The sequence below is a fragment of the Aethalodelphis obliquidens genome, unplaced genomic scaffold (genome assembly GCF_003676395.1).
Source record: "Aethalodelphis obliquidens isolate GAN/ISIS:26980383/991018 unplaced genomic scaffold, ASM367639v1 scaffold116, whole genome shotgun sequence".
Taxonomy (NCBI): Eukaryota; Metazoa; Chordata; class Mammalia; order Artiodactyla; family Delphinidae; genus Aethalodelphis; species Aethalodelphis obliquidens.
The window spans coordinates 557323-584673 of record NW_020838060.1 but is presented as its reverse complement, the minus strand read 5'-3'; the positions used below and the strand labels follow the sequence as shown (position 1 = coordinate 584673).

General features: G+C 40.2%; 1 protein-coding gene across 3 annotated transcripts; it reads right to left on the bottom strand.

Moving 5' to 3' along the window:
* Positions 1-19328, bottom strand: PRPF3 (pre-mRNA processing factor 3). Of its 3 annotated transcripts, XM_027097837.1 has the most exons (17): positions 19209-19328; positions 17040-17230; positions 16236-16366; positions 14867-14962; positions 14084-14230; positions 12409-12492; positions 11978-12198; positions 10697-11003; positions 9853-10019; positions 8992-9071; positions 6870-7013; positions 5823-5922; positions 5537-5650; positions 4053-4171; positions 3700-3783; positions 2588-2649; positions 1-368 (listed from the first exon to the last, which is right to left on the bottom strand). In XM_027097837.1, exons 5-17 carry the CDS (start codon positions 14099-14101, stop codon positions 222-224), a joined length of 1647 nt encoding a protein of 548 aa, XP_026953638.1. In that variant the 5' UTR covers positions 14102-14230; positions 14867-14962; positions 16236-16366; positions 17040-17230; positions 19209-19328; the 3' UTR covers positions 1-221. The 3 variants fall into 3 exon arrangements, with proteins under 3 accessions (XP_026953638.1, XP_026953636.1, XP_026953637.1); XM_027097835.1 differs by lacking the exon at positions 14867-14962 and having other exon boundaries at positions 3-368; XM_027097836.1 differs by lacking the exons at positions 5537-5650; positions 14867-14962 and having other exon boundaries at positions 3-368; positions 19209-19321.
* Positions 19329-27351: the final 8023 nt, after the last annotated feature.

The following is a 27351-nucleotide window of genomic DNA, read 5'->3' as shown; positions in this document are numbered from 1 at the left end:
CCGACTTTAAAAATAACTCTTTAATCATATTCACATAAGGGGAATAAAGGGCAGCACCAGGCTGTCTGGGGAAGGAAGCAAGGTGTTCTCCCTTTGTCCCAATGTCAGCCTGGCACAGTTCTGAGATCACACACACAAGTAGGGCTGGGTTTGGAAGGAGAATAAGGGAGAGGACTGAAGAGACAAAGGCAAGAAGGGAGAGGCAAGGGCTTGCAGTAGTCTCAGTCGGTGGACTCCAACACAGATTCACTCAGCGCAAGGTCCCAGTAGTGCTCAGCCCCATGCTTTTTGAAATGCTCCCGAGCCATGTTCTCTGTAGGGCACTGTTTGAACTTCATCTCCCCAAAGCTCCGGTCTTTGGCTGTACCCTGGGAAAGAGACAAAATTTTTAATAAAAACACTGCAATTTCTAATTTAAATCAGATATAATATTCCTTTATAAAACTTAATAACACCTGTGTAGCAATATGCCTACCTGAACATAATTTTATGGTAAAAACAATTCTAGGGACTTCCCTGGTGGTCCCGTGGGTAAGACTCCATGCTCCCAATGCAGGGGGCCCGCGTTCGATCCCTGGTCAGGGAACTAGATCCCGCATGCATGCTGCAACTAAGAAGCCCACATGCCACAACTAAAGATCCCGCATGCCTCAAATAAAAGATCCTGAGTGCTGCAACTAAGAACTGGTGCAGCCTAAATAAACAAATATTAAACAAACAAAACAAACAATTCTAACCTCCACCCCCTTGGATATTTGCTGAGTTTTCATGACTTTATATGGGTTTGTTTTTTTGACTGAATGGAAGATGAGGAGTTCTGTGCTCTGGTGCCTGGATGGAAGAGTAAGTCAGGAAGGACTACGGAGGGTGAGATGGGATGAACTTGCCTCCCACCAGGCCTCCAGATTTGGGCATTTAAGGAGAAAGGAGTTAGAGGCTAAAAGGACTCTTTTCATAAGACTTAGTGAGACCATGTATATAAGCAGGAGGTTTTGGGGCCCAGTGACAAAGAACAATCCAGGGGTTCGGGGGAGAGAGGAATGGGAGCCAAGGGGGATAACCTGCAGACAACTACAATAGAAAGATTCAGTACTTAGTGGAACTGCATTCTCATCAAAGGGACTAGCTGCAATGGCAGTCACAAAGTGCTAGAGGCTTTCAGGGATCAGATTCCAAAAAGGAGGCTAAAGCACAATTTGGCTTATTTCTGAACCTGAGAAATAATTCCTGAGGACTCTCAGAGATAAATGGAACAGAATTTTAAAGAGGTGAAGGGGCTGGGGGATATTAAATATGCATATGGGGACTTATGAGACACAGAAACAGTTATTATGGTTATTATTACCTACTTAGTATGCATAAATTGGAGGAATCTGGGGTAAGACAGAAGGATACATGAAAAACAGTAGCAATTACCTATAGAGTGGTCTTAAAAAATGAGTGAATTGGAAGGGACTATTTCAGTAAGTGATCTTCTGTGTTGTCAGAATTTATTTTAATGAGCATTCACTACTTTGGTAGTAAAGTACTACTTTTTTTGTTTTCGGGCCATGCTGCATGGCATGTGGGATCTTAGTTCCCCGACCAGGGATCGAACTCACGCCCCCTGCAGGAGAAGTGCGGAGTCTTACCGCTGGACTGCCAGGGAAGTCCCAAAGTACTACTTCTATAATAAAGAACTAGTTACTAAATATGAGCACATTTAAAAAATAGAAGATACACACACGCATGCAACCTAGAAGAATAAAATGAAAACATTAAATCAACACAAAGGTAGAAAATATTTACAATGTATAAAATGTATTTTGGAGTGGGAATAAAAGGATTACTGCAGTACATCAGGATAAGAATATAGTTACTGAGGAAAGAAACTTTTAATGCTTCCTGGAGAAATAGGATGATATTTTACACTTCACAAAGGGTGAATGATCCTTAGTTCACAACTTGGCCTGAACAAGCATATTCACTCATTCATTCATTCTTCAGAATAGTGTGGCTCACTAAGAAAATTTGAGGGATGAAAGAATTGTATAACCATAAAAAAATTCCATTTTAAGAGTGATTTAGTCACATTTTGCAAAGCATCATTACATAATAATCAAATTAGGTTCTCAAAATAAAACTGACAATAGGGAGAAAATAATATCCACATTTTATAGACAAAGCAACAGTTTTTGACATTAAGTGTCTTGCCCAGTTACACAGCTAGTAAGTGATACTGCCCAGACTCCCAACTTTGTATTAAGTCTAGTACTTCTTTCACTATATCCAAAGGAAAATTCTACAATTCATTTCCCTCTTTCCAAGTCTCATATCCATGACTGTGAAATAAATAAATCGAGAATTTGTATTCTTGCCACCAGTTTCCATACTTTTCCCCAGATGGCATAAAGTATATACCCATCAATTTAACTAAAATATAATCAGGAAGGATTTGCTGCCAAATACTTAACAATGAATTCCAAAAAGAAATACAAATTACTTAAGGGATTAGTCATTATTTAGTTTTACTATTATATTGCTCCATTTGCGTAATATAAACAATCAGGAATTAGCTAAAGTCCTGCTTCAGTGTTTAATCACCTACCTCCCAGACTAGTACACATTTGTTGGTTTTCTTCACAGCTTCCTCATCAGATTCCTCATCATCTGGAAAAGACAATTAGCTAAATCTTGCTCTAGACTTAGATCAGACATCAAGATTTAGGTCCTAAACAAACAGTATTCAAGCCTACCCAAATTCTTTTAAATATCATCACCTTTTCTCATGTACTGGGATCAAATGTCTTCTGTTACTCTTTATTTCCCCCCAATTAGACTGAAATCTCCAAACAGGTAGGGACATTAATTAATTCAACAAACATGTATTGAGGACCAATTACATGTCAAGAGCTGTGACAGGTACTGGGAATAAGGAGATAAATAAAAGAACAATAAAAACTTGTCCTAAGCACTTCAGATGCCAAAATGATAAGAGTCCATTCTCAAGGAGTTTTTAGTCTAATGAAGGAGGACAGATATAATGAATGAAAATATCTTAGGAACACTTGCGAAACAAAATAAAATATAGATCAATTATAGTAAAAAGTGTAGTTTAAGTACAAAAATAGGGAAGAAAGAAAAGTATAGAAGGGCCAAAGTTAAGAAAAGTAAGGTTCTCTGCATATGTTAAATGCTAACTCAGGTCTTCAAAGAAGGGAAGAATAATATTGATGGAAGAAGATGGCCTGAAGGATGTCAAATAAATATACAAGATAAACTTGGGCAAAAGAATAAAAGTTTATTTTCTTGAATGAAGCAGAGAGCTTTTTTTGATCTGAAAAATATTTTTTGCTCTCAATCCTTTAAAAAACTTTTTGTCAAAAAGTTATATAATATAGACAATGCACATATGAATGCGCAGCTTGCTGAAATTTCACAAACTAAATACACTCATGTAGACAGTATCCAGAGTCTGGGCTAACAGGGAAACCAGCTAGTAGAAAGGCCTTAAAGGACAGGCAGGAGAATAACTAATACTCATGCATATGATCATATAATAAATACTGTATGAATGTCTAGCATGCTTAAAGTCCAAATGGGTCTTTCTAAAATTCTTAAACATTATCTGGTATTTGCAAGAGTGTCAGAGAGAGGGAACAGATGAATGGACAGAGTACCATCCCACCTCCCACTTAATCCCCTCTAACCCCCATTCACCATCTCCCTTTGTGTTAGATGTCTGTTCATCCCACTTTATCCGATGCAGCATAAGACGCTTAAATTTCTTCTGGGCCTTGGGGCCTAGAAACAGAGAAGGAGAATTTTGCCAGAGTTGTGGAAGACGATGGGGTAGAAAGAACGTTTGTGTGCATTCAATGCTCAGACATTAATGTGGTAGCTGAAGCAATCCCAGGAACCACATCTTAGGTCCTTCTACTCCAATAAACACAGAAACAGAGGCCCAAGATATTAAACCCAGGTATGGCTCTAAAATACTATCTTTTTCTCCTTTCTTCCCACCATGTTAATCACTTCAAGGCCTACGGTTGCCTCAATTTTTTCAGACTCACCCCCTTCCACTACTACCACGTTGACATCCTTGTGCAGTACCACCACCCCTGTCAGGTACAGCTGCCCAGCATTGGCCTCAATCTTGAACTTCTTGGCTGGGTTGCTCAAATTTCGAACTCTGGAGAGGGAAAGTTTAGTTATGGCTTTCATTTTAGCATCAGCAGTTGCCTGAATGGAATGGCAAATAAAAATGGATCCAAAATAGTTTTCTCTCTAAAAACAAAGGCATTTGGAGTAAGCAAATATACTAATGCTTAAAGGTAGAATTGATGAATCCAGAAGTATTTCTACTGTCTTAAACTTCTTCAAAGTCTAGCACTGTACACTTTACAACAAATAGCAGGTAATCAAAATTTAAGAATGAAGAAGAGATATTTACCATCATCCAAAAATATTTATATGCTAGTTGTTCTTGACAGTATAAAGACCAACAAATTCTTTGCCCTCTAGGTGCTTATAATATAAAGTAGTCACAATGCTATGCCTGAAAAATTTCTTGAAGAATATACGAAAAACTGTCAGTGGCAATTACCCACAGTGAGTGGTCCTAAGGGATCAGAGAATAGGAAGGGGACTTTTTCAGTAAATGTCCTTCTGTATTGTTAGAATGTTTTTTATCTTAGTAAGCATTCACTACTTTTATAATAATGTGCCGTTTTTATAATAAAGAACTAAACAGGAGCACGTCTAAACAGAAGATACACATGTACTTGACATAAAAGAATAAAATGAAAACATTAAATCAACAGAAAAGGTAGAAAATATTTACAACATGGAAAGTCCAGGGCTTCCCTAGTGATGCAGTGGTTAAGAATCCACCTGCCAATAGTGGACACAGGTTCAAGCCCTGGTCTGGGAAGATCCCACATGCCACGGAGCAACTAAGCCCGTGTGCCACAATTACTGAGCCTGAGTGCCTAGATCCTGTGCTCCACAACAAGAGAAGCCACAACAAGAAGACTGCTCACTGCAATGAAGAGTAGCCCCCACTCGCCGCAACTAGAGAAAGCCCGTGCAGCGACGAAGACCCAATGCAGCCAAAAATAAAAACAAATAAATAAATCAAAAATAAATAAATAAATAAATAAAGTCCACTTTGGAGTGGGAGTAAAAGGATTACTGCAATACATTAGGATAAGGATATAGTTAACTGAGGAAAAAGACTTTTAATGCTTCCTAAAAAAATAATATTTTATGCTTCATAAAGTATGAATGATCCCTAGTTCACATCTTGGCCTGAATAAGCATATTCGTTCATTCATTCTTCAGAACTAGTATTAGTTCACTAAGACCTCAGAGACAGAAGACTAAGTTTTTAACCCTCACCAATGAAAAAGATCTACTAGCTCTTGATTTACACTAGGGTCGTTAAAAGAGAGTAGAGCTGCTATTAGGTATGCTTTACACCAGTGATTCTGCCTCAATCACCTGGAAAATGTTTTGGTATTTCTAAGGAAAAGGCTGGCCCAGTTTGGACACCTACCTATAAACAGATATGTGTACCCCCTGTGAAATGTCTTCTTTAAGCTTTTTAATTTTCTTGACCTTTCTCTGTTCTGCTGTAAGTTTTCGGGCAGCGTTGGCCTCTTCATGCGCTCTGTCGTGACAGGAAGGACATCCACAAGTGAGAAAGGCATTGAAGATCAGAGGCAGGGCTGAGGGAAAGAGAGAGCAACGGAGAACTCTCCCCTCCCTCCAAATATGGATCCCCCAGAAGAGTCTGGGAAAGGTACTTGCCCTGGGTTTCCACCCAATCCCATGGCACTTACTTCTGTCTTTTTGCCATCTGAGCTCTGACATGGGCTTCTACCTTCGTGGGGTCTTGAACAGCTTCTGTTCCTAATACTCGCATCAAATTTGAAATTCTTACTGCAGTGAAGAGATGATAGAAATCAATCTCGTAAGTCATTACTCCAGCTGGGATAACCTGTCAATCTCTTCTCTACTAATTCATATCATTCACCTATTTCAAATCTCTGCTCAAAACTCACCTCCTCCAAATACTCTTACCTTGAAAGCCCATCCAATTAATTCAGCATTTGAGGGAGGTCACATAATTAATCTAAATAACTGGTATGCATTTATTCACATTGTTTGAAAATTTACGAAAGACAAGGAACTTAATTTCTTTGGCATTTTTTTTTCCTTTTTTTTCTTTTTTTTTCTTTTTGCGGTACTCGGGCCTCTCACTGTTGTGGCCTCTCCCATTGTGGAGCACAGGCTCCGGACGCGCAGGCCCAGCAGCCATGGCTCACGGGCCTAGCCGCTCCGCAGCATGTGGGATCTTCCCGGACCAGGGCACGAACCCGTGTCCCCTGCATCGGCAGGCGGACTCTCAACCACTGCGCCACCAGGGAAGCCCTTTGGCATTTTTCACTCTCATCATAGCATTTAGTGAAAGATCCTATACATAACAGTGCTCACTCAAAATATTACTGATAATGGAAACTACAGGAGTGAGGTTTTTTAAACTGCATTTTCATTTTTCAAACATTTAAGAATTATGTACATAGCAACTCTATGCAAATACTCCAACTACTATCTTCATGAATTTCAAGCCTATTATTCTTCCAGGAGTATAGGAATGTTTTATGGTCAATATTAGTTAAAAAAAAAAAAAAAAGCCTTAAATGACATCTACAATGACTATGTTGACCTGTCTTAATAAGCAAAGACAATAGAAAATTTAGGAAAGGAAAAACCAATGAATGATTCTGAGAAACAAAAAGCACCCAAATATAGAGAGATGCTAAAGTTCCTCTAGAATGACAGAGATAAACTCGTCACCCTTTCTTCCCTGCCTCTAAGATACGTACCTTTGGGTTCTGGAGGAGGCATCAGGCCTAGCCTGACTTTCTCTTGTAGCTCCTTCTGTGCTTCCCTCCTTGTTTGCCTTCGAAGTTTCTTCTGTTCCTTCTTGGTCAGATATACCCCCAGAGTAACTGGTGTGTCATTGTCGACTGTCAGGCAGAGAAATGAATGTACCAAAGCAATAAGCATATTAGAGGGATACAGGTGAATATCAATCACATTAAAAGAAACTTTACAGCAACATGGATTGACCTAGAGATTGTCATAATGAGTGAAATAAGTCAGATAGAGAAAGACAAATATATGATATCACTTATATGTGGAATCTGAAAAAAGGGTATAAATGAACTTATCTACAAAACAGAAACAGAGTTACGGATGTAGAAAACAGACTTATGGTTACCAGGGGGTAAGTGGGAAGGGATAAATTGGAAGACTGGGATTGACATATACACACTACTAATATGAACCTACTGTATAGCACAGGGAACTCTACTCAATACTCTGTAATGGCCTATATGGGAAAAGAATCTAAACAATAGTGGGTATCTGTATATGTGTAGCTGATTAACTTTGCTGTACGCCTGAAACTAACACAACATTGTAAATCAACTATACTCCAATTAAGATTAAAAAAAAGAAAAAGAAAGGACCTCTAGTTTGCTTTTAGTTAATTTTAGGTCGTGATAATGGTATTATAGTTATGTCTTTAAAAAGCATTCTTTTTTTTTTTAATTTATTTTTGGCTGCCTTGGGTCTTCATTGCTGCTCGCAGGCTTTCTTTAGTTGCGGCGAGTGGGGGCTACTCGTTGTTGCAGTGTGAGGGCCTCTCATTGCAGTGGCTTCTCTTGTTGCGGAGCACGGGCTCTAGGCACATGGGCTTCAGTAGTTGTGGCTCGCAGGCTCTAGAGCGCAGGCTCAGTAGTTGTGGTGCACGGGCTTAGTTGCTCTGCGGCATGTGGGATCTTCCCAGACAAGGGCTCGAACCCATGTCCCCTGCATTGGCAGGCGGATTCTTAACCACTGCCCCACCAGGGAAGCCCCTCAAAAGCATTCTTATCTTTCATGAGTAATGTTCTAACTTGTTTTTCTTTAAGCAGTTGAACCCTTTTATAAACTGAAATGTGACAAATATAGAAAACAAAATTAGAGCTGCTCCGGCTGCTCTGTGTGAGGATTTGGAGTAGGTGGGGGGTATCCAGAATCCCATTTGGATCCTACTTATTGAACCTCAACGTGCCTATGGAATACAATTTGAAAACCACTGGCCAACATTAGGAAATTTATAATTTAAGAGTCATAGGGATTGGGAAAAATCTTCTGAGCTCCCAAAGCAGATTTACTCAATTTGTTAAAACAAACAAAATCCCCCACTTTCTTCTAATGATTCATGCTGATGACAGCTAAGTACATTCTGATTAAGTATAATTCAATGATTATTATTCTTTTATTATCACAGGGTCTCAATCTATTTTTATGAACTTATTAGAGATACTGGCAAGCAAATTTACTGAGTAAATTTACTGAGTAAAAACTAACCTCCTCTATTCATCTCAAATTTGATGAAAATGTTAAAATCTTCTGTGATTGCTTAAGAGGGAATATCAGTATTATCTCTACATATGAGGAAATTCTGTATTATAAGTGATTTACCCAAGGGATTCAGCTAGTTCACAGCCACAACTAAAACCCATCTCTTCTGACTGAGCCAACAGACTTTCACTACAAAAATGATAAAGAGAAAGGCTGAAGAAAAAGAAGATTGAAGAGGGCCAGGAGTTTAATGGTGGTGTACTAGAGTTGGGAGTCAACACTATGGCAAAAGCCCAATTTGTAATATACATCAGTGATGCCATCTATAGATTAGACCTCAATGCTCTACAGCTGCACTGTCCAACACTGTAACCACTAACTACATGTACTATTTAAATTTAAATTAAAACTGAATAAAATTAAAAATTCAGTCCCTCAGCTGTATTAATGCAACTTGGTTTTCAAGTTCTCAATAGTCATGTGTGCACAGCAGCTATAGTATAGACAGCCCAGACAGAGAACATGCCCATTATCACATAAATTTCTATTGGCTAATACTTCTCTAGAGCTTTGATTGAGTAATCTCTACATTACCTGGAGGGTTGAGCTGGGCTGGATGTTCAACAAGATTCGTGATTCCAAAATAATCTTCTCTCTTGGGATTTTCCTCTGTACTAAAATTGGAGGAAGAAGGGAAAACAGGATATGTGGGTAGAGATGATTCCAAGAGAGAGGGAATCTCAGAAACACAATGAAAAAATCCACCCCCCCATAATGCATTCTAGAACTTTTTACAGTATTTGCATGTCTATAATATGTAATATATTACTTATAATTTTCAAGATGACAAAATGGTCCCACTAAGGTTGGATGCACTCTCTACACCAGTCATTGTCAACCTTTTTTTTCTACCCTAACACCCCTGATGGACACATATTCTCTCATTAGTAACAATAATTCGCTGGGACAGAGGCTGACAAAGGAAGCATAAGGAAAGGCTGAGACAGTCTCCTAAAGCCATGTATCAGAATAATGGAGCAGATATGATTGAAGCTTGCCAAATGTTTCTTATACGCTTTATTTATCATTCTCTCCCCCATCAACTAAGAATCCTTGCTCTATTCTAGGACTGGATCTTTAAGAAATGTAAACACCTATTATAAGTAGCAAAAGAAGATAATTAAGAAAACAAATATGGTAAAAACAAATAACAATGTATAACAAAGCAAGCAGAAATTTTACAGATTTGTATAGATTATTTAGACTATATGTGCCCAATCCTCCTACATTAACCGAAAAAACTAAAACGACCCATACAACATATTCTTTACAAATATATGAGCTTGTATACGGTTATCTATCTTCCTTGGATTTAAATTTTTTACTTAATGCACAAGTACCATCTTTCCCATTAAAACTCTAGCCTTATGAAAAGGTATTAACCAACAAACTCACAGGTCAAAGCCATTGGGGATGATATAAGAGTCCCACCACTCAATTTCAGGGACATCACCTTCCTTCAACTCCTTCTTAGGAGCAATGAGGGCCAGCCTAGTTGAAGTATGAATGCCTGTTTTTCGAGCTGCCTGTGAGATCTCTGCCTGCAGCTTCTCCAGTTGAGCCTAAAGACAAGACAAGAAGATAAATTGAAGTCAAAGAAAACAGGGAAGTAGTAGAATCCCAAACTTTAAAACACTCCCTTGCTGAACTCTTTACATCTAATGCAACAAATTCATACCTTCTGAAAGCTTAGAAAAAGGAGCTGTTCTGCTTTACTTTATCCTTTACTTGGTTGATTTACATACATTTCACTCTCATCACTAGCCCTTTACCCCACAGTGCCTGCCTGCAGCAAATATGCAGAAATGGAATTTTATGAAAAACCTCATTCTGAGAGGATGAAAACAAGAAGGTAAAAGTCATCAAATATACAGTCAATCAAACTATCCAAGTGTGTGGACTGTCTGCAGTAAATTTTAACACCAGGCTAGCTTTCATTAGTTGCCCTGAGGGTTCTCAACGGTTTCCCTCCACTGACCGTTTATGTGGAGAATTTTCAAATTCAATTTTATTTCTACCTAAGTAGAATGTAAGTAACTGAGAAGACAAATCAGCTAAAAATCAAGTATTCCAGGAAAAAATATAGTATTTTAAAAATTACTCATTGCTTTACTACTTGTTTATCTAATTGCCAAAAACATAGAGAACTGAGTTGATGGTTATTTCAGGACTATATTCAATTTCCTTTGTCACCTTCCTAACTTCTTCAAAATTCTAGATTATATTCTAAGCCAGATACCTTAGTCCGTAATCGCTGGGCAATCTTTTCAAATTTGCCCTTGTCGTGGAATTTAAAAGTGCGTCTCTGGCGCTGGGAAGGGGCAATTGAGACTCGGGGGTCAAAAAAGGTATTAGACTCCATGTCTTCTGATGGCTTTTCTTTTAGCTGTTGCTTGAATTGTTCCCTCTTCACAGCCCGAATATTGGCCTTCAGAGTAGGCATACGGTGTGTCAGCTCAATTTCCTTGCCGGTTGCATCTACAGTTCGACCTTGTTCATCAAGAATCAGTGGTGTAGGTTTAGTTTGATCTTTTAACTCCACCTTCCTGAAAAATAGCCCACAAAGGAATAAATCCCATTTGGAACAATAAGTCAAGCAAAAAAAAAAAAACAAGCAGAAAATAAAAAACAGGGCTTCCCTGGTGGCGCAGTGATTAAGAATCCGCCTGCCAATGCAGGGGACACAGGTTCAATCCCTGGTCCAGGAAGATCCCACATGCTGCGGAGCAACTAAGCCCATGCGCCACGACTACTGAGCCTGTGCTCTAGAGTCTGTGAGCCCCAACTGCTGAGCCCGCGTGCCTATGCTCAACAAGAAAAGCCACCACAATGAGAAGCCCGCACAGTGCAATGAAGAGTAGCCCCCGCACAGCAACGAAGACCCAACACACAGCCCAAAAGAAATAAAATTAAAAAAAAAAAAAAAAAAAAGGAAAAATCAAAACCCAACAAAGACAACTAGGTTACAAAATTCTAAGGAACATAAACCCATCAGTGAATAATAACATCTTGACTGAAACTATCAAACTGGACAGTTGAGTATAGAGTACAATCAGATGAAATGAACTTATAAATTACAATGGTAAGAAATTGGAATCATATTTTCCTTTACTCCTTAATTCTTGAGTCAGACAGGGAATGGCAAACCAATTAAGGTGTTAAAAATGAAGTCTATCACCTTTACCCAGTTGTAGAGAACTCTCAGATCTGGTCTCACTCAATGTGGTTTAATGGATATAGTTCTGACCTAGGATCCAGGAAACCTGGCTCTATTCCTAGCTCCAATATTAGAGGAATAATCTTAACTTCAGTTCTACCAATTGTAAAAAGAAGATAAATTAAACTCTGCAACAAGGTGACCAAGAGAATAAATTCAATTGGTATTTATTGAGTATATGTAAGAAATATGAAACTGTCTAAGAAATTATTTAAGTTCCTTGCAAGAAGAGGATCAATAACATTCAAAGGTATTTATTGCTTCTCAAGCTTCAGAAACGAGTTCCATGAAACAGATACTCACGGGGGAGCAATGCCCATAGCATGGAGATTGGCCAGGCCCACCATGTTAGCATTGCCGATGAGCCCTGGCTTCAGTGCCAGCTGGGCTTGGATGCGGGCTTGTAGTTCAGCTGCTTTCCTTGCCTTCTCAATGGCATCATTCATGAAAGTGGCGGCCTGGGAGGGCTGAATAGTGTTGCCAATTGGAAGTCGCTCTGGTTGGGAGGAAGAAGGAGTCTTTGGCTGTGAGACAGAGAAAAAGAAATCAGAATCAGAAAAATTAGACAGGCAGGCAGATCTCCCCCGACCGCCCCCCGCCAACCCGCCACAGAGTGGTAGACTGTGGCAAATTGGGGGTGGAACATGCAGTCATCTTCTGGACTCTCATTTGAGTGGGTGGCAAGAAATTCTGTGCTAAAGATTCTTATTTTCAGAGAAATCTGGTTACAATACCTGAGGCGTAGGGGGGCTAATGAAACTTAGTTGTTTTTTCCTTTCCTCGATTTGCCGTGTTGCTGCCTCCATCATCTGTTTGATCTGCTCTCAGTGGGGGAAAAAGTTGAAAAACTGTTAACATCTTTTTATTTCTCTCATACAGGTTCCTAAACTCAAAGGGCTTTCAGGTTTAGAGAACAAAAAATTTTTGAATGACCCCATCATATTCTGCTTGTACCATAGGCTAGAAAATGTAATAAAGATAAGCGTACACAACTGAGCACTGGAATTTTTCAACCTATCTTCCCAAGGCAGGATTGGCATGTTAAGTATTGATAGTAACATAGCTTGCTAATTAAGACTCTGGAGTCAGGGAAACCTGAGTTTGAATCTTAACTCTGCCATTTAATGCTTGTGTGACCTTGAACACGGTATTTAATTTCTAAACCTCCAAGTGTCTAAAAGGGGTAAAAATGGTACCTACCTTACAGGGCAACTGTGAACATTTAGAAAATGCATGCAAAACTGACAGAACCCATAAACATTATTACACTTTAAAAAAAAAATCACCTATTTGTCCCTGAGTTCCTAGTTTGGGTAACGGGAGCCAACAATGTGAAGACTTACTTCCTAATCTCTGTAAATACTTTCCTCTGCCCTAAAGAAGTTCAGAATAATAAGCTTTGAGGACATGATCAAATAACTCTTCTTGAATTTTCCAGGAGTCCTGTGTCAAGGCGCTTCAAGATATTTAAAAAAAATTATTTTAAACATTTTTTTGAATAGGTGGTATATTTACATAGTTTAAAATGCAAAAAAGTACAAAAGGGTATACTGTGAATTCTTCCACCCCATTTTCTATAAAAAAACATCACCATCAGTTTCTTTCCTTTCAGAAATGTCATATATAATATGCAAATCCGTCCATCCACCCACCCATCCATATATATGTATATATTCTATTTCTCCTGTAACAAATTTTAAGTGGTACAAGAAATATTTACTACTTACATAGTATCAAAATTTTTTGTTTTTGTTTTTGTTTTGTTTGTTTGTTTTTTGTTTTTTGGTGGTACGTGGGCCTCTCACTGTTGTGGCCTCTCCCTTTGCAGAGCACAGGCTCTGGACGCGCAGGCTCAGCGGCCATGGCTCACGGGCCCAGCCGCTCCACGGCATGTGAGATCTTCCCGGACCGGGGCACGAACCCGTGTCCCCTGCATTGGCAGGTGGACTCTCAACCAATGCGCCACCAGGGAAGCCCCCAAATTTTTTAACAGTGCCCATTTTAAATACACAGATAATTCCTATTAAAAACATACAAAGTGAACTCAAAATTATTTAAGTGGATTATATCTTTTCTGTGTTATAGTATTTGGAAATACTTCTCTGCCATCGTGTTAAGTTCTAATCATTTCAATAATTTTCTTACTGACACAGTGAGGTAGATATTTGGGCAAATGATGTACGTAACACACCTTCCTTGCCACATAATAGGTGCTCAGTAAATGCTATTTCAAAAGACTTCAACTGGAATACTCCTGGTTAAACCAAGAAATGATGAAACATAAAGCAGGACATAAAATTTTTCCAATGCTAACAATTAATTCAAATTAAGGCCACGATAAATCTGGACCCATCCATCTCTTACTTCTTCAACTCTCAAAACCACCGCTTCCAGTTCTTAATTACTAACCTGGAGCTTAGTCAGCATGCCAGGACTCTCTGAGGGAGGCCCAGGGATTACTTCTGGCTCCTCTTCCACCTCCTCAAAACGGGGTATCCGTCGCTTTTTTACTCCTGATGATTCCTTGGAGATCTCAGAGTCATCACCAAACACTTCCTAAGGGAACCCAAGATGAAAGAAGAGTTGTATCCCTGCCCATGGGAGAAGGGAAGAATAATCCTAGTCCTTATCAGCATTTTGTGGCTTTTCCCAGAGTCTTCTAGACCCTCCACCAAATGGACCATCTCACCCATCTCAACTTCATTATTCTCCTACTCCAGTCAAACAAATTTCATCCCATGTGCTTATAAATGTTCCCATCCCAAGGTCTTTGCACATCTTACTGCCCACATTTGTAATGATCTCCCTCAACTTTTCCCCCAGTCCAAATCCTGCCTAAAACTCACCTCCTCCAGGAAGTTTTTCTCATTAATAATCTCAACCCACTCTGATCAAACTGTTGTTTCACATCCTTTTAGCGCTTAAGAGCTTGGTTCATACTAAGTAAAATTACACTGCTGATATTCTGTTTGCCAAGTGTTAAGTCTTTCAATGTTAGTACGTACTTTCTCCCAACTAGTGTCTAAGCTCTTCCAGGACAGGGGCTTTCTCTCTTTTTCAGTATTCCCCAATAACACTTTGTTCTCATCAAACAATGGGAACTCAAATATGTTGACTAATTTGCAAGGTGAACTTAACAGGACCAAGAGTGGCCAACTGGAAGGGACAATGGGAAAAAGCAAATGTACACACCGGTGGTAGGCTTTGGGTGACATCCCCTCTTCACTAGGAGGGCTCGTGTTTTGCAAGGACATATCCTCGGCCAGGGGCGAGCGCTTCCTGGAACTCCTACAGTTCAAGAAAAAGGACTCTCCCATAATATATTGTGTGGGGTGGGGACTGAATGGACCAAAATGGGACCCGAATCCCAAGGCTATCTAGATACCTCCTTCAAGAAACCATTTTTATTAATCCCACCCAATGTAGTCACTTTATTCACAGCAGGCCCTCAGCACTTATACAGTAGCACACCCTATCAAAACATAATCTTCACTCTACAGATCTGTGTATACTATGCATCAAGCATTCCCCCTTAAATGTAACAAAATTCAACAAAGTCTGAAACTCTATAGTCAACCCTAAAATTTATATGAAACTGCTACTCAGATTTCATAATTTGTGACTGTATTTTGTTGTGCCCTCCCATCCCCCAACCCTTAAACTGCAAATTCCTTTAAGGCAAGGACTATCTTTCATTCCTCTGATAACCCTACAAAACCCTAAACACAAAAAGCACACAAATCTCTATTTCTCTTGGTTCCACAGCCTGGCCAGGGACCAAGCAGACACTGCTTATTCACTCTTGTGCCTCAGGAAAAGCAAAAGGATAGCCAGGATATCAAAAGCACTTTGGAAGGTTTTTGATGGGAGTCACAGAAAAGATTTTTTTTTTAAGAGACAGACAGAGAAAAGAGATAGATCAGCTACTTGACACTGCTAATATTGAAAGAGGCCATGACCAATCAGCAACTATAGGATAAAAAGAGAAGGAGGTAAGGGAGGTAATGATGGTCCCTTTAAGTATTCCACTCATGGGGCCAGAGGACTGGCAATATGCTATGTGGAAAACAGTAGGCTCTCAAGACACACAGTAAAAAATCAATTGCTGTTAGGTGTCCCATCTAGAAGTCCATTGCAGAGTAATATCTCTAAAGGACCAACAATGAGGTCTATGGCTCAGGTAGCAGTGAAGTCACACTGTGAAGCAATCTATTAGGCCTCAAGTAAATCAAAGCATAAAATCTTAGAGCAATCAATTTATTGAAAAAAAAGAAAAAGAGAGAGACTTAGGGAAACATGAGAACCAAAACTCCTAACTGTATATGAAAAAGGACAAAGCTACCTACTGTTTCCTTGGAACGTTTCAACCCATGAACTTAGGTAGTTCATCACCATAAGATGGTGATAATACATGTTCACCCCCTCTACTCCAATGTCTAAGTACCTCTCTTAAATATTAGGTATTCTAATAGTGGATATTAAAGTGTGAGCCAGGTAAGCTCAGCAACTTTGTTACCATTCAAAACACTCCAAGCTCGTCAGATAGTTAACTGTAACCTACCTTTAGCTCTCGTTTTCTGCTCCTGTCACTGCTGGACTTGGAATGCCTAGAGCTTCGGCCTTCCTCCACAGCCTCAAACAGTTTGTCCACAAATCGGAGAGTAGAATCATCAAGAAAAGGTTTCAGGTGGTCTGGCAAGAAAAAAAGAGGTGGTAAGGTTGAAAACGTAAAAGTACTTAGTCCAATACTAGGCATACAATAGATGCCAACACTGGAATTTTATCCCTAAGAGGGAGAGAAATGCTTTCTTAAGTTCTTTGTAGGATTCTCATACATTCTCTTACACTGAATGACCTTGCCCCACGAGATAAAAATAGTTATAACTTTTTGGCATAGGAAGTAGCATAGCCAGAGTAACCTGTTTAGGCTGAGCATCAAAGTTTAAGATGAATAACCACTCTAACTTTTCCCAAACAGCAGTTGGAGGAGACTACCTTAACAAAATCTGCCTTCCTCAACATTTTTCATGTATTTTATAGAGACTTCTAAATGTTTAGATGTCGATCTGAATCTGAATATACCCATCTGACTTTAGTATATTTCCTAAGTAAATATAATTTAGGTAACTCAGTGCAGTGGTCAAAGGAAATCAGTCTGAGATTCAAAATATGTCACAAATAGTATAAAAAATAAAAAATAAGAGAAAAAGCAATATTAATTATTTAGGCTATTTCCATTATAATGCAAGAGAAACTGGCCTGACCTTTTTTTAGACACTCCCAACAGAGAGAATTTTGGGGAAGTTCAAAGCAGTATTTGGGGTCATCCTACATGTTAAGCCAGAAGTTTCAGAAAGGTACATACCAGCTGCCTTCTTCTTGTCCATGCCCTTCCCCACACAGTTCAGTGCTGCTGTGACCACTGTGGGCTCTGAGAAACCCAGCACCCTCTTCACTGTCTTCTCTATCCATGGTTTCAGCTCATCCAGCTCCCTCTTAGACAGTGCCATTCTTCAGGAAAAGGAGGATAGCTCAAAATAGGATTCAATACTGTACCTAAAAAGAAACCAGTAAAGAGTTAAGTTAGAGGACAGGAGAAGATTAAAATAACCCCAGGCAACAGTAAGTATATCAGGAATGCCTTCCCCACCTCTATTCTCAATCCTAGGCAAGTTCTTCTACTTCATTTCAAGACAAATACTTTCCCTACAACTCATACTTCAAAACAGAAAGGACTACATTCTGTTTGATTTTTAACCCTAACTCAGTAAGTATCAGTGGATCAGTGAAACCTGTGGAATAAACAAGCAAACCTTGGGAATAACCTAGTCTGAGAAATGAGTCCTAGCTTCTTTTTTGATTCTGTCATATTCAACAAGGACTGGCAAGCATATAACATGAAAACAAGACTGAAAAAGCCCACTCAGAGCCCAGCCGTTCTATTCTTCCTACTTCTGGGCAAGCATTCCTTAACCCAGGCCTTCTTTTAAGGGACACAAATGAGAGGGCTTATCCAGGTCAGTCATCCTATATTAAAACTCTTAATCCTTAAGACTGTTCTATCACATTTCTCTGTACTCATATTCATCCCAGTGGGAATTCTGTACCTAGATACTTTTCTCTCATGTTCTACAGGGTCTCTGTCATAACTAATCCCTCAGTTCAGAAAAGATTACCCTCGTTTTGGATGTACTCTCTCTCTTTTCACCTTTATTCTACTTTTTAGCTTAAGAGAGAAAACACCATCATAAAAGACTCTACAACAATCTTTAATTTGTTGTTTAATGTAAGTTAGTACAGTTCTTAAATTTTATTCATGTTTACATTTTTATCCCCTACTTAAATCTCAAAACTCTTCATGAGCATAAAGAAAATTTTTATTTCCCTGATTTTCTCCATATTGCCTAAAAGTCAATAAGCTAGACTGACCTCAATTCCAAGCTAACCTCCTCCCAGCAGTGCCACACATCAGGGTCCAATCTGGGATTCAATCTTTTAAGATGTTTTAAGACATCTTTTCTCCTATAAGGTACAGTCTGATTATCTTCTACATTTCTGGCAGGTTTATCCTCTATAAGAACTGTTGCTAAATAGTGTATTTAATTTTGGTATAACCATATGAAGCAAGTAGATTAAAGTCATGAAACTACGAGTGAAAGATTTTGTGCCTCAGTGACACGTTATATGAATACAGTGGCTCTATTTACCCATTATGAGATAGCAGTAGAGCCTATCAATCTCAACATGTGCATTGCTCAAAAGCATATTCAGACACCACAGAGAATGAAGAGCTCACACCGAGCTCTACCATTTACCAGCCTTCTGACAAGTAATTCCTCTCAGACTGGGTTCACTCATCTTACAAAATGAGGACGACTGCCATTCCTATATGGCACTTAATTCATTCAATAACTATTGATTGCATAACTAATTCTATCAGATGAAATGTGTGCCCAAGCACCATATGAACAAATGTACTCAACTTCAACCCATTCTTCCATAAGATAACGTGCAAACTAAACAGCCAGTGGCCAAAATAAAAGTTCCAAACGGTAACTAGCTTTGTCACGAATCAAATATTCAACAATAACTGCGTGGAGCGGGGCTGGGGTGGGGTGTGGTTATGGTGTGGAAGGAGAGGAAGGCAGAATGATCTCTGAATGAGCTGGGAGCAGGTTCTAATCCTCTGAAGCATTTCCTTACTCGGTGCTCTCCTTTGCTACAAGTCCAATTTCCTCCCTGAAACCCCCATTCTTCTCTTTTTGCTCTTTCCGTCTCTCTGACCCGCCCCCAACCCAGCCTCGTTCTACCCCAACTCCTCATCTCAGAGGTAGTCCCCTCAGCTCGTCCCTTTCCCGCCCCCGCCCTTTTCCTCTCAACAATCTCATTCCAACCCGTTCTCCCACAGAACTTGTTCTTTTCTCAGCTTCCTTTCCACTGAACCTTCCCGCCTCTGTGCTCCCCCTGGATTGAACCCTAGCCCCAGTCACTAGGACGCGAGGATACCCTCTCCGGGCCCGGGGCCACTACTCACCTCACTAACTTCAGCCCCTGAGACGGAGCCCGAACGTTACACCGGAACCGGAAACCTTCTGACCGCCCTATGGCCTGCCGTCGCTACTGCCACTGCCGCCGCCACGCCGCGGTCCCACAGCACGTGACGAGGGAGGGCGGGGCCGCCAATTCGCGCAGCCGTAGTGGGTACTTTCCCGGCGGCGGAGCGCCTGCGTGGCGGCGCTTTAAAGTTTTCCGCTTGCGCGTTACTTGCCTCCTTCGGTTTCCCCAGGTAAATCTGTTAGCTAGGTTATTGCAAAGTTAATGTTCCCTGAAGCATAAATTGGGCTACTTGTAGCATTCCTAGTGTGGAGAATAAGTGCGCTAAGGTCATGGTAGAACTAAAAACGGGGCTTCTGCGTTTGGGCTAAACCTGGACTTTGTGATAGAAAGTAAACCCTGCGAGAGTCGTGATCACTAGCATTAGCCGCCCCCCGCCCCCTCCTTAGCCTTTTCCCCTAACTTCGCAGTGGTGCCAGAGATCACCCAGAAAGACAACGAGTATAGGAGGACTCTGAAAATAGTAGCCCATCCCTCCCCTTTACTGTTTTTTTCTTCCATTCATTCACGCAACAAATAATTATTGAGTGTCTATTACTATATGTCAGGCATCCACTGAGATTCAGTATTACTTAATGATTAAGCAAGAGCACGAGTTTTAAAGCCAGTGTCTGTAGTTGTATTCCAGCTCTCCCACTTTAGCTGCGACATTAGGCAAGTTACTTAAGCCCTCTCTTTCCTCACTTGTAAAAAAAAAATCCACCTCATAGGGTTGCTGTGAAGACCACAAGAGTGACAGTGCTTCTCACAGAGTTCAATACAGCTACTTGACATATAATAATATATCCAGTTGGCTACATAAATGTATAGTAGACATCCTAAACTTACATGATGAAAACTAAGCTCCTGATTCTAACCACCACCATCCCCAAAAAACCAGCTCCCAACACAGTCTTCCTCATCTCAGTTAATGGCAACCATATTCTTACAGTTGATGACAAATTGAAATTATAATGGAGTAACCACAGTACAGGTATAAAAAATGGAGTTGGGAGGCCATTGAGGATCTGGTCTCAGACACAATTCTGCCCCACCGAGAACTTGAACTTTCTTTGAACTTTACAGAATCCAAGGACACCACTGGTCATATTCAGAACAACACAGCCACTGCATCCTTATGGTCTCAAGGTCTCCCCTTGTAACCGTGCAACCAATTCGGACCCCAACCAACCCTTATTTAACAAGCACCCTTGGGAATTTCCTGGCGGTCCAGTGATTATGACTTGGCGCTTTCACTGCCAGGGCCTGGGCTCAGAACTAAGATTGTGTAAGCCGTGTGGTGCAGCCAAAAAAAAAAAACCCCCCAAAACAAGCACCCTTACTTCTTGCCAGCTCCAATTATAATTCTTGATAAAGAACTCACGTAACTAACTATAACCTTGTGGGTTTTGCCTTTATAAGCCTCCCCCATTTTGTAGTCTGGTGGAACACATTTCAAGTGCTTCTTGAACATGTGTCTCCCTCAGTAAGATCCTGTACAAAACTAAACTCACAACTCTCATGTTGTACATTTTTCTTTCAGTTGACAGCTATGCAGGCCAATAATCTCAGTCATCCTCAACCCCTCTGTTTTTCTCCAGCCAATCAGCAAGTTCCATTGGCCCTACTTTCAGAATATATACAGAAACCATCTGCTTCTCACTACCCTACACTACTATCACCTTAATGCTTGGATTATTTTAGTAGTCTTACTGCTTTCTCTTGCTTCCACCTTGTCCTCACTTAGTCTAGTTTCATCACAGTTGCCATCATGATCATGTTAACACATCAGAAATGTTGTATCACTTCCCTGCTCAAAACTATCCACTGGCTTTACATAGCACTCAGAGCAAAATGCCCTACAAGATCTGCCCCACTCCATTATCTCTGTGATTTCACCTACTACTCTTTTCTTCACTCATTCACCTCCAGGATCTTACCCCTTGTTGTTGCTTGAACATGCCAAGCATAATTTCACCTCAAGGCCTTTGCACTTGTTGCTTTCTGCCTGAATTGCTCTTCATCCAGATATGTGCATGGTTTGCTCCCTAACTCCTTCAGGTTTTTATTCAAAATTAACCTCAGAGAAGTCTTCCCCAGCCACCCTATTTAATTCTGAAGTCTGCTTGGCACAGTTAACTATCCCATTTTTTGTTTCCTTTTTCGTTTTTCCATAGTACTTATCACCACTTATGCTACTAGTACTAGGTAATTTTCTTATTATATTTATTGCTTATCATCTGACTCCCTCTGCTAGAATGTCAACTCCATAAAGGTAGTAATCATTGTTCATTGATATATCTTAAATGCCTACAATACCACCTGGCACAATTAAATATTTGTTGAATTAAAGAACAGATCTTTTTTAGCAGTGGATCTTACAGGCCTCAGAACCTGCTGAAGTCTGGTGTCCTAAAGAATGGAAATTCCTGGGAATTCCCTGGCAGTCCATTGTTAAGACTCCATGCTTCCATTGCATGGGGCGCAGTTTCGATCCCCGGTCCAGGAACTGAGACCAGGGAACTGAGATCCTGCATGCCACAAGATGCGGCCAAAAAAAAAAAAAAAAAGAATATGGGGGAGATGCTTGGTGACTACATAAATGTCATGTTTCTCATCAAATTTTCACCTTCTAATTTTAGCATTCATTGATGATCTTGCCTGAAACAATAATAAGGTGATTGCAAAAAAAAAAAAAAAAGAATGGAAATTTCTTACAGACAGGAATTGTGTTACATTGTATCTCCAGGACCTAGGATAGTGCCAGGCATAGTAAGGGCTCAATGTTTTTCTCATTTTACCAATAAGCCTGTATTTTTCCCTTTCTTCAAAATGAGGCTTTGAACCTACTTTAAATACCCTTTTAACCAGTGTTTCTGAAAAGCATTGTGTGTGGGTGAAGTATAGTGTGGAAAAAGCATGCCCCCAAATTGACACAATTTTATACATGGAAAATTAAAAAAAAAGTATTATTTCCAGGTTACAAATGACAGAAATGAAAACCCTAAGATGTTTTCTTAGATAGTAGGTTCACTGGAAAATGCAGTTATTCTCTAGGGAGGTTATTAGAATTTCCCAGGGAGCACCACATTTTTGTATTTAAAGTCTGGTTTTTAATAAGCTTGAGAAGTATGTACCAAAATCTACCTTCCCTGATGGTGCAGGATGAAACAATGAATAAATCCTGGCTTTGAGTAGCAAACTGAGGGTACTTCTTGCTCAACTAATTCATGCCTCAGTTTCCTCATTGTATCTACAGCACCTAAAACCAATGTCTCACATAAGTCACTCCAAAAAGTCTGTTGAATGGGTTAATGAGTTCTAACTCTGCAGAGTTGTAAATTTATTTCCAGTGCTTTTAACTACCTGGATTCAATTCCCCATAGGGATTTTCTTTTTTTTTTAAGGAACTGATTTTATTTCCAATATTTGGAATCAGACGGGTTTAAATCTTAGTCTCGCAGTTACTAGCTGTGAGTCTGTGATTCCTTCAGGTAATACATTTTTCTGAGGTTGTTTCCCCAATTATAAAATGAGAATAAGTCTCTACTTTAAAAGAATATTGTGAGGATTAAATGTAACTTATAAAATATATTTAGGGACTTCCCTGGTGGCGCAGTGATTAAGAAACCGCCTACCAATGCAGTGGACACAGGTTCGAGCCCTGGTCTGGGAAGATCCCACATGCCGTGGAGCAACTAAGCCCGTGCGCCACAACTACTAAGCCCGCGCGCCTAGAGCCCGTGCTCCGCAACAAGAGAAGCCACTGCAATGAGAAGCCCGCGCACCGCATCGAAGAGTAGCCCCCGCTCGCCACAACTAGAGAAAGCCCATGTGCAGCAACGAAGACCCAGCGCAGCCAAAAATAAAATAGATTTAAAAAAACAACAACAGAAAACAAATAAAACATATTTAGTGTGACACTGGCATAAGGATGGACATATAGATCAACAGAATAGATTAGACAGCCCAGAAGTAAACCTCACACATACTGTCAGTTGTTGTTTTGGTTTGGTTTTTTTGGCTGCATTGGGTCCTTGTTGCTGCACGTGGGCTTTCTCTAGTTGAGGCGAGTAGGGGCTACTCTTTGTTGCGGTGCACAGGCTTCTCATTGCAGCGGCTTCTCTTGTTGCGGAGCATGGGCTCTAGGCGCGCGGGCTTCAGTAGTTGTGGCACGTGGGCTCAGTAGTTGTGGCTTTCGGGCTCTAGATCGCAGGCTTAGTAGTTGTGGCACATTGGCTTAGTTGCTCCGTGGCATGTGGGATCTTCCCGGACCAGGGCTCGAGCCCGTGTCCCCTGCATTGGCAGGCAGATTCTTAACCAATGCACCACCAGGGAAGTCCACGGTCAGTTGTATTTTTTAAAGGGTGTCAAGACCATGCAATGGAAAAAGGACAGTCTTTCATCAGATGGTGGAGGGAAAACTGGACATCCACATGCAAAAGAATGAGACCCCTTCCTCATTCCATATACAAAAATTAACCCAAAGTGGATCAAAGACCTAAACTTAAGAGCGAAAACCATAAAAAGTCTTAGAAGAAAACGGGAAAATCTTCATGACATTGAATTTGGCAATAATTTTCTTGGATATAACACCAAAAACACAGCAACAAAAGAAAAAATAAATTGGACTTCAAAATTAAAAACTTCTGTGCATCAAAGGACACCATCAAGAGAGAGATAAGGTAATCCACAGAATGGGAGAAAATATTTGCAAGTCATATATATAATAAGGGATTAATATATAGAATATATAGAGAACTCCTATAACTCAACAAAAAACAAATAACCCAATTAAAAAATGGGCAAAGGACTTAACTACACATTTCTCCAAAGAAGATATACAGGTGGCCAAAAAGCACATGAAAAGATGCTCAACATCATTAGTCATTAGGGAAATAAAAATCTAAACCACAAGGAGATACCACCTCACATCCATTAAGTTGGTTACTATCAAAAAAACCCAGAAAATAACAAGGGTTGACAAGGATATGGAGAAATCGGAACCCTGCACACTGTTAGTGGGAATGTAAGATGGTGCAACCACTATGGAAAAATGCATGGTGGTTTCTCAGAAAACAGGATTACTCTATAATCCAGCAATTCTCCTTCTGCGTATATACCCTAAGAACTAAAGTAGGGTCTCAAAGAGATACTTGTACATCCACGTTCATAGCAGCATTATTCACATTAGTGAAAAGGTGGAAGCAACCCAAGTGTTTAATGACAGATGAATGAATAAACAAAATGTGGCATATATATATATATACACATATATATATACACACACGTATACATATATATAAACACAATGGAATATTTTTCCTCCATAAAAAGGAATGAATTTCGGATACATAGTACAACATAGATAAACCTTGAAAATATGCTAAGTGAAATAAGCCAGACACAGAAGGGAAAATATTGTATGATTCCACTTATATGAAGTACCTAGAATAGACAAATAGAATAGACAAATACCAGGGGCTATGGGGAGGCAGGGGGTGGAGGGTGGGAAATTATTGCTTAATGATTAGTTTATTTCAGGTGATGAAAATGTTTTGGAAATAGATAGTGGTAATAGTTACATAACACTCAATTGTACATTTAAAATGGTTAAAATGGTAAACTTCATGTTATATATATATTTTAAAAATATTTATTTATGCATTTGGCTGCGCTGGGTCTTAGTTGCAGCACATGGGATCTTCATTGCCGTGTGCAGGATCTTCGTTGTGGCATGTGGGATCTTAGCTGAAGCATGCAGGATCTTTACTTGCGGCAGGCAGGATCAAGTTCCCTGACCAGGGAGCGAACCCGGGCCCCCTGCACTGGGAGTGAGGAGTTTTTGTTTGTTTTAATAAATTTATTTATTTATTTTTATTTTAGACTGCGTTGGATCTTCGTTGCTGTCGAGGGCCTTCTCCATTTGCGGCAAATAGGGGCTACTGTTTCGTTGCGGTGCGCAGGCTTCTCATTGCGTGGCCTCTCGTTGCGGAGCTCGGGCTTCAGTAGTTGTGGCACGCAGGCTCAGTAGCTGTGGCTCGTGGGCTCTAGAGCGCAGGCTCAGTAGTTGTGGCACACGGGCTTAGTTACTCCGCGGCATGTGGGATCTTCCCAGACAAGGGCTCGAACCCATGTCCCCTGCACCGGCAGGCAGATTCTTAACCACTGTGCCACCGGGGAAGCCCGAGTGAGGAGTCTTAACGATTGGACCACCAGGGAAGCCCCTGAATCTAGATCTTTTTGACTATGTAAAAAACTATGCATATAAGGTAGCTGGCACATACTAGAAGCTCCAATCTTTTCCTTTTCCTTCAACTACCTACACTTAATACAGTCTGAAGTAATAGTCGCCTACGTATGAACGAGTTCTGTTCCAAGAGCACGTTCCTAAGTCCAGTTTGTTCGTAAGTCCAACAAAGTTAGCCTAGGTACCCAACTAACACAATCAGCTATATAGTACTGTACTGTGATAGGTTTATAACACTTTTCACACAAATAATATGTACATAAACACAAAAAATAAAACATTTTTAATCTTACAGTATAGTACCTTGAAAAGTACAGTAGTACAGTACAACAGCTGGCATGCAGGGGCTGGCACGCACATTCACATCTTTGAAAGTTCGCAACTTGAAGGTTTGTATGTAGAGGACTTACTGTATACAGTGAGTAGTTATTCCTTAGTATTTTCAGTTAACATATAGGCAAACTTATTTTGTACTTAGTGCACTTCTGAAAACTTTAAAAGTACAATGTCAAAGTTACTCAACAGAGTCCAATTTTATAGGGGTACCTGTTTCCAGAGTACTAAACATGCCTGACAGAGGTAATCCAGTGGACATCTAAGAGATGTCATAGGTGCCAAAGATCAAGGTAGGAGGTATTGTATCTATCGCCCTGTAACTGTGTAAATACTAAAGCACCCCTCTCCCGAAGGTGATGCAGGAATAAAAAGATTAGGGCAATCCCCACTCATTAAATGACCATGAGGTATCCTCTAGCTTCCCAGAGCAGGGAGTGGAAGGTCTTTCTTCCATGACAGCACAAGCTGATTGGGACCTCACCAAGTCAGCTACCCGCTTCTCACACACGAGGCCTTTTCTACTGGCCACCTGCTACAACCCATCATTGTTCACTGCTCCAGGGTACATGGACAGTGGTCAGGACTGGAGATTAGGCCAAGCAGGGGATAATTTCAGAGACGAATTCCAGAGCTCAGCCACCCCTTAGTATTTTGGAGAGACGACAGAAGCAACTTTAGCCTCAGAGAAAAGCTGCCACTTAACAGGGAGAAGTGCTGCCAAGTAACTGACCTAGTACTGCTATCACAAACATACCCTGCCATTTTGGCAGAAGCCAGGTCTTTATTCTTTAGCAACAGCAATCGGCAACAGGTGATAACATGCTGTGGCTCAAAATCATTCAAAAGTAATGTACTGAAGACCAAATTCAGAGATTGAAAGGTGATTCAGAAGTATCAGTGTCTAATTTGTTAACTTATTAAAATGAGGTTGTACAAAAGTAACAGAGTTGAAGACAGTCTGTATATAGAATTTCTCAAATCGCAATGTAAGTCTCTAGAGGGCAAGGACCAGATCTTCTCTTTATAAGCTGTTTCTATGTAGTGCCCAATAATATGCTTTATTCACCATGGGCCTTATTCCTGATGACTGGAAGAAAGACAATCAAGCCCTGAGACACAAGGAACACTGGTTCCATCATATCTGCTGTTTAATCAGTAAGTATGGTTATTGTGAAAGAGAGAAAAAGACACTGAAGACAGAATTAAGACCAGAAGAAATCTGAAGCCACGCTACTGTACCACAAGGGGGCAATATTTGAACACTAGTAATCTGGAGAGATAGGAGGCTTGGCGGTTGGCTCTGTTTACCTTTTTTTAACATCTTTATTGGCGTATAATTGCTTTACAATGGTATGTTAGTTTCTGCTTTATAACAAAGTGAATCAGTTATACATTGTTTACTTCCTTTTTTAACACTATGCTGAGTGGGCTCCACTCAGGGTGAGGAGAGGTGGGCTAGCCACTTCCACCTACCCTCTGCATTCTCCTACAGGGGTTG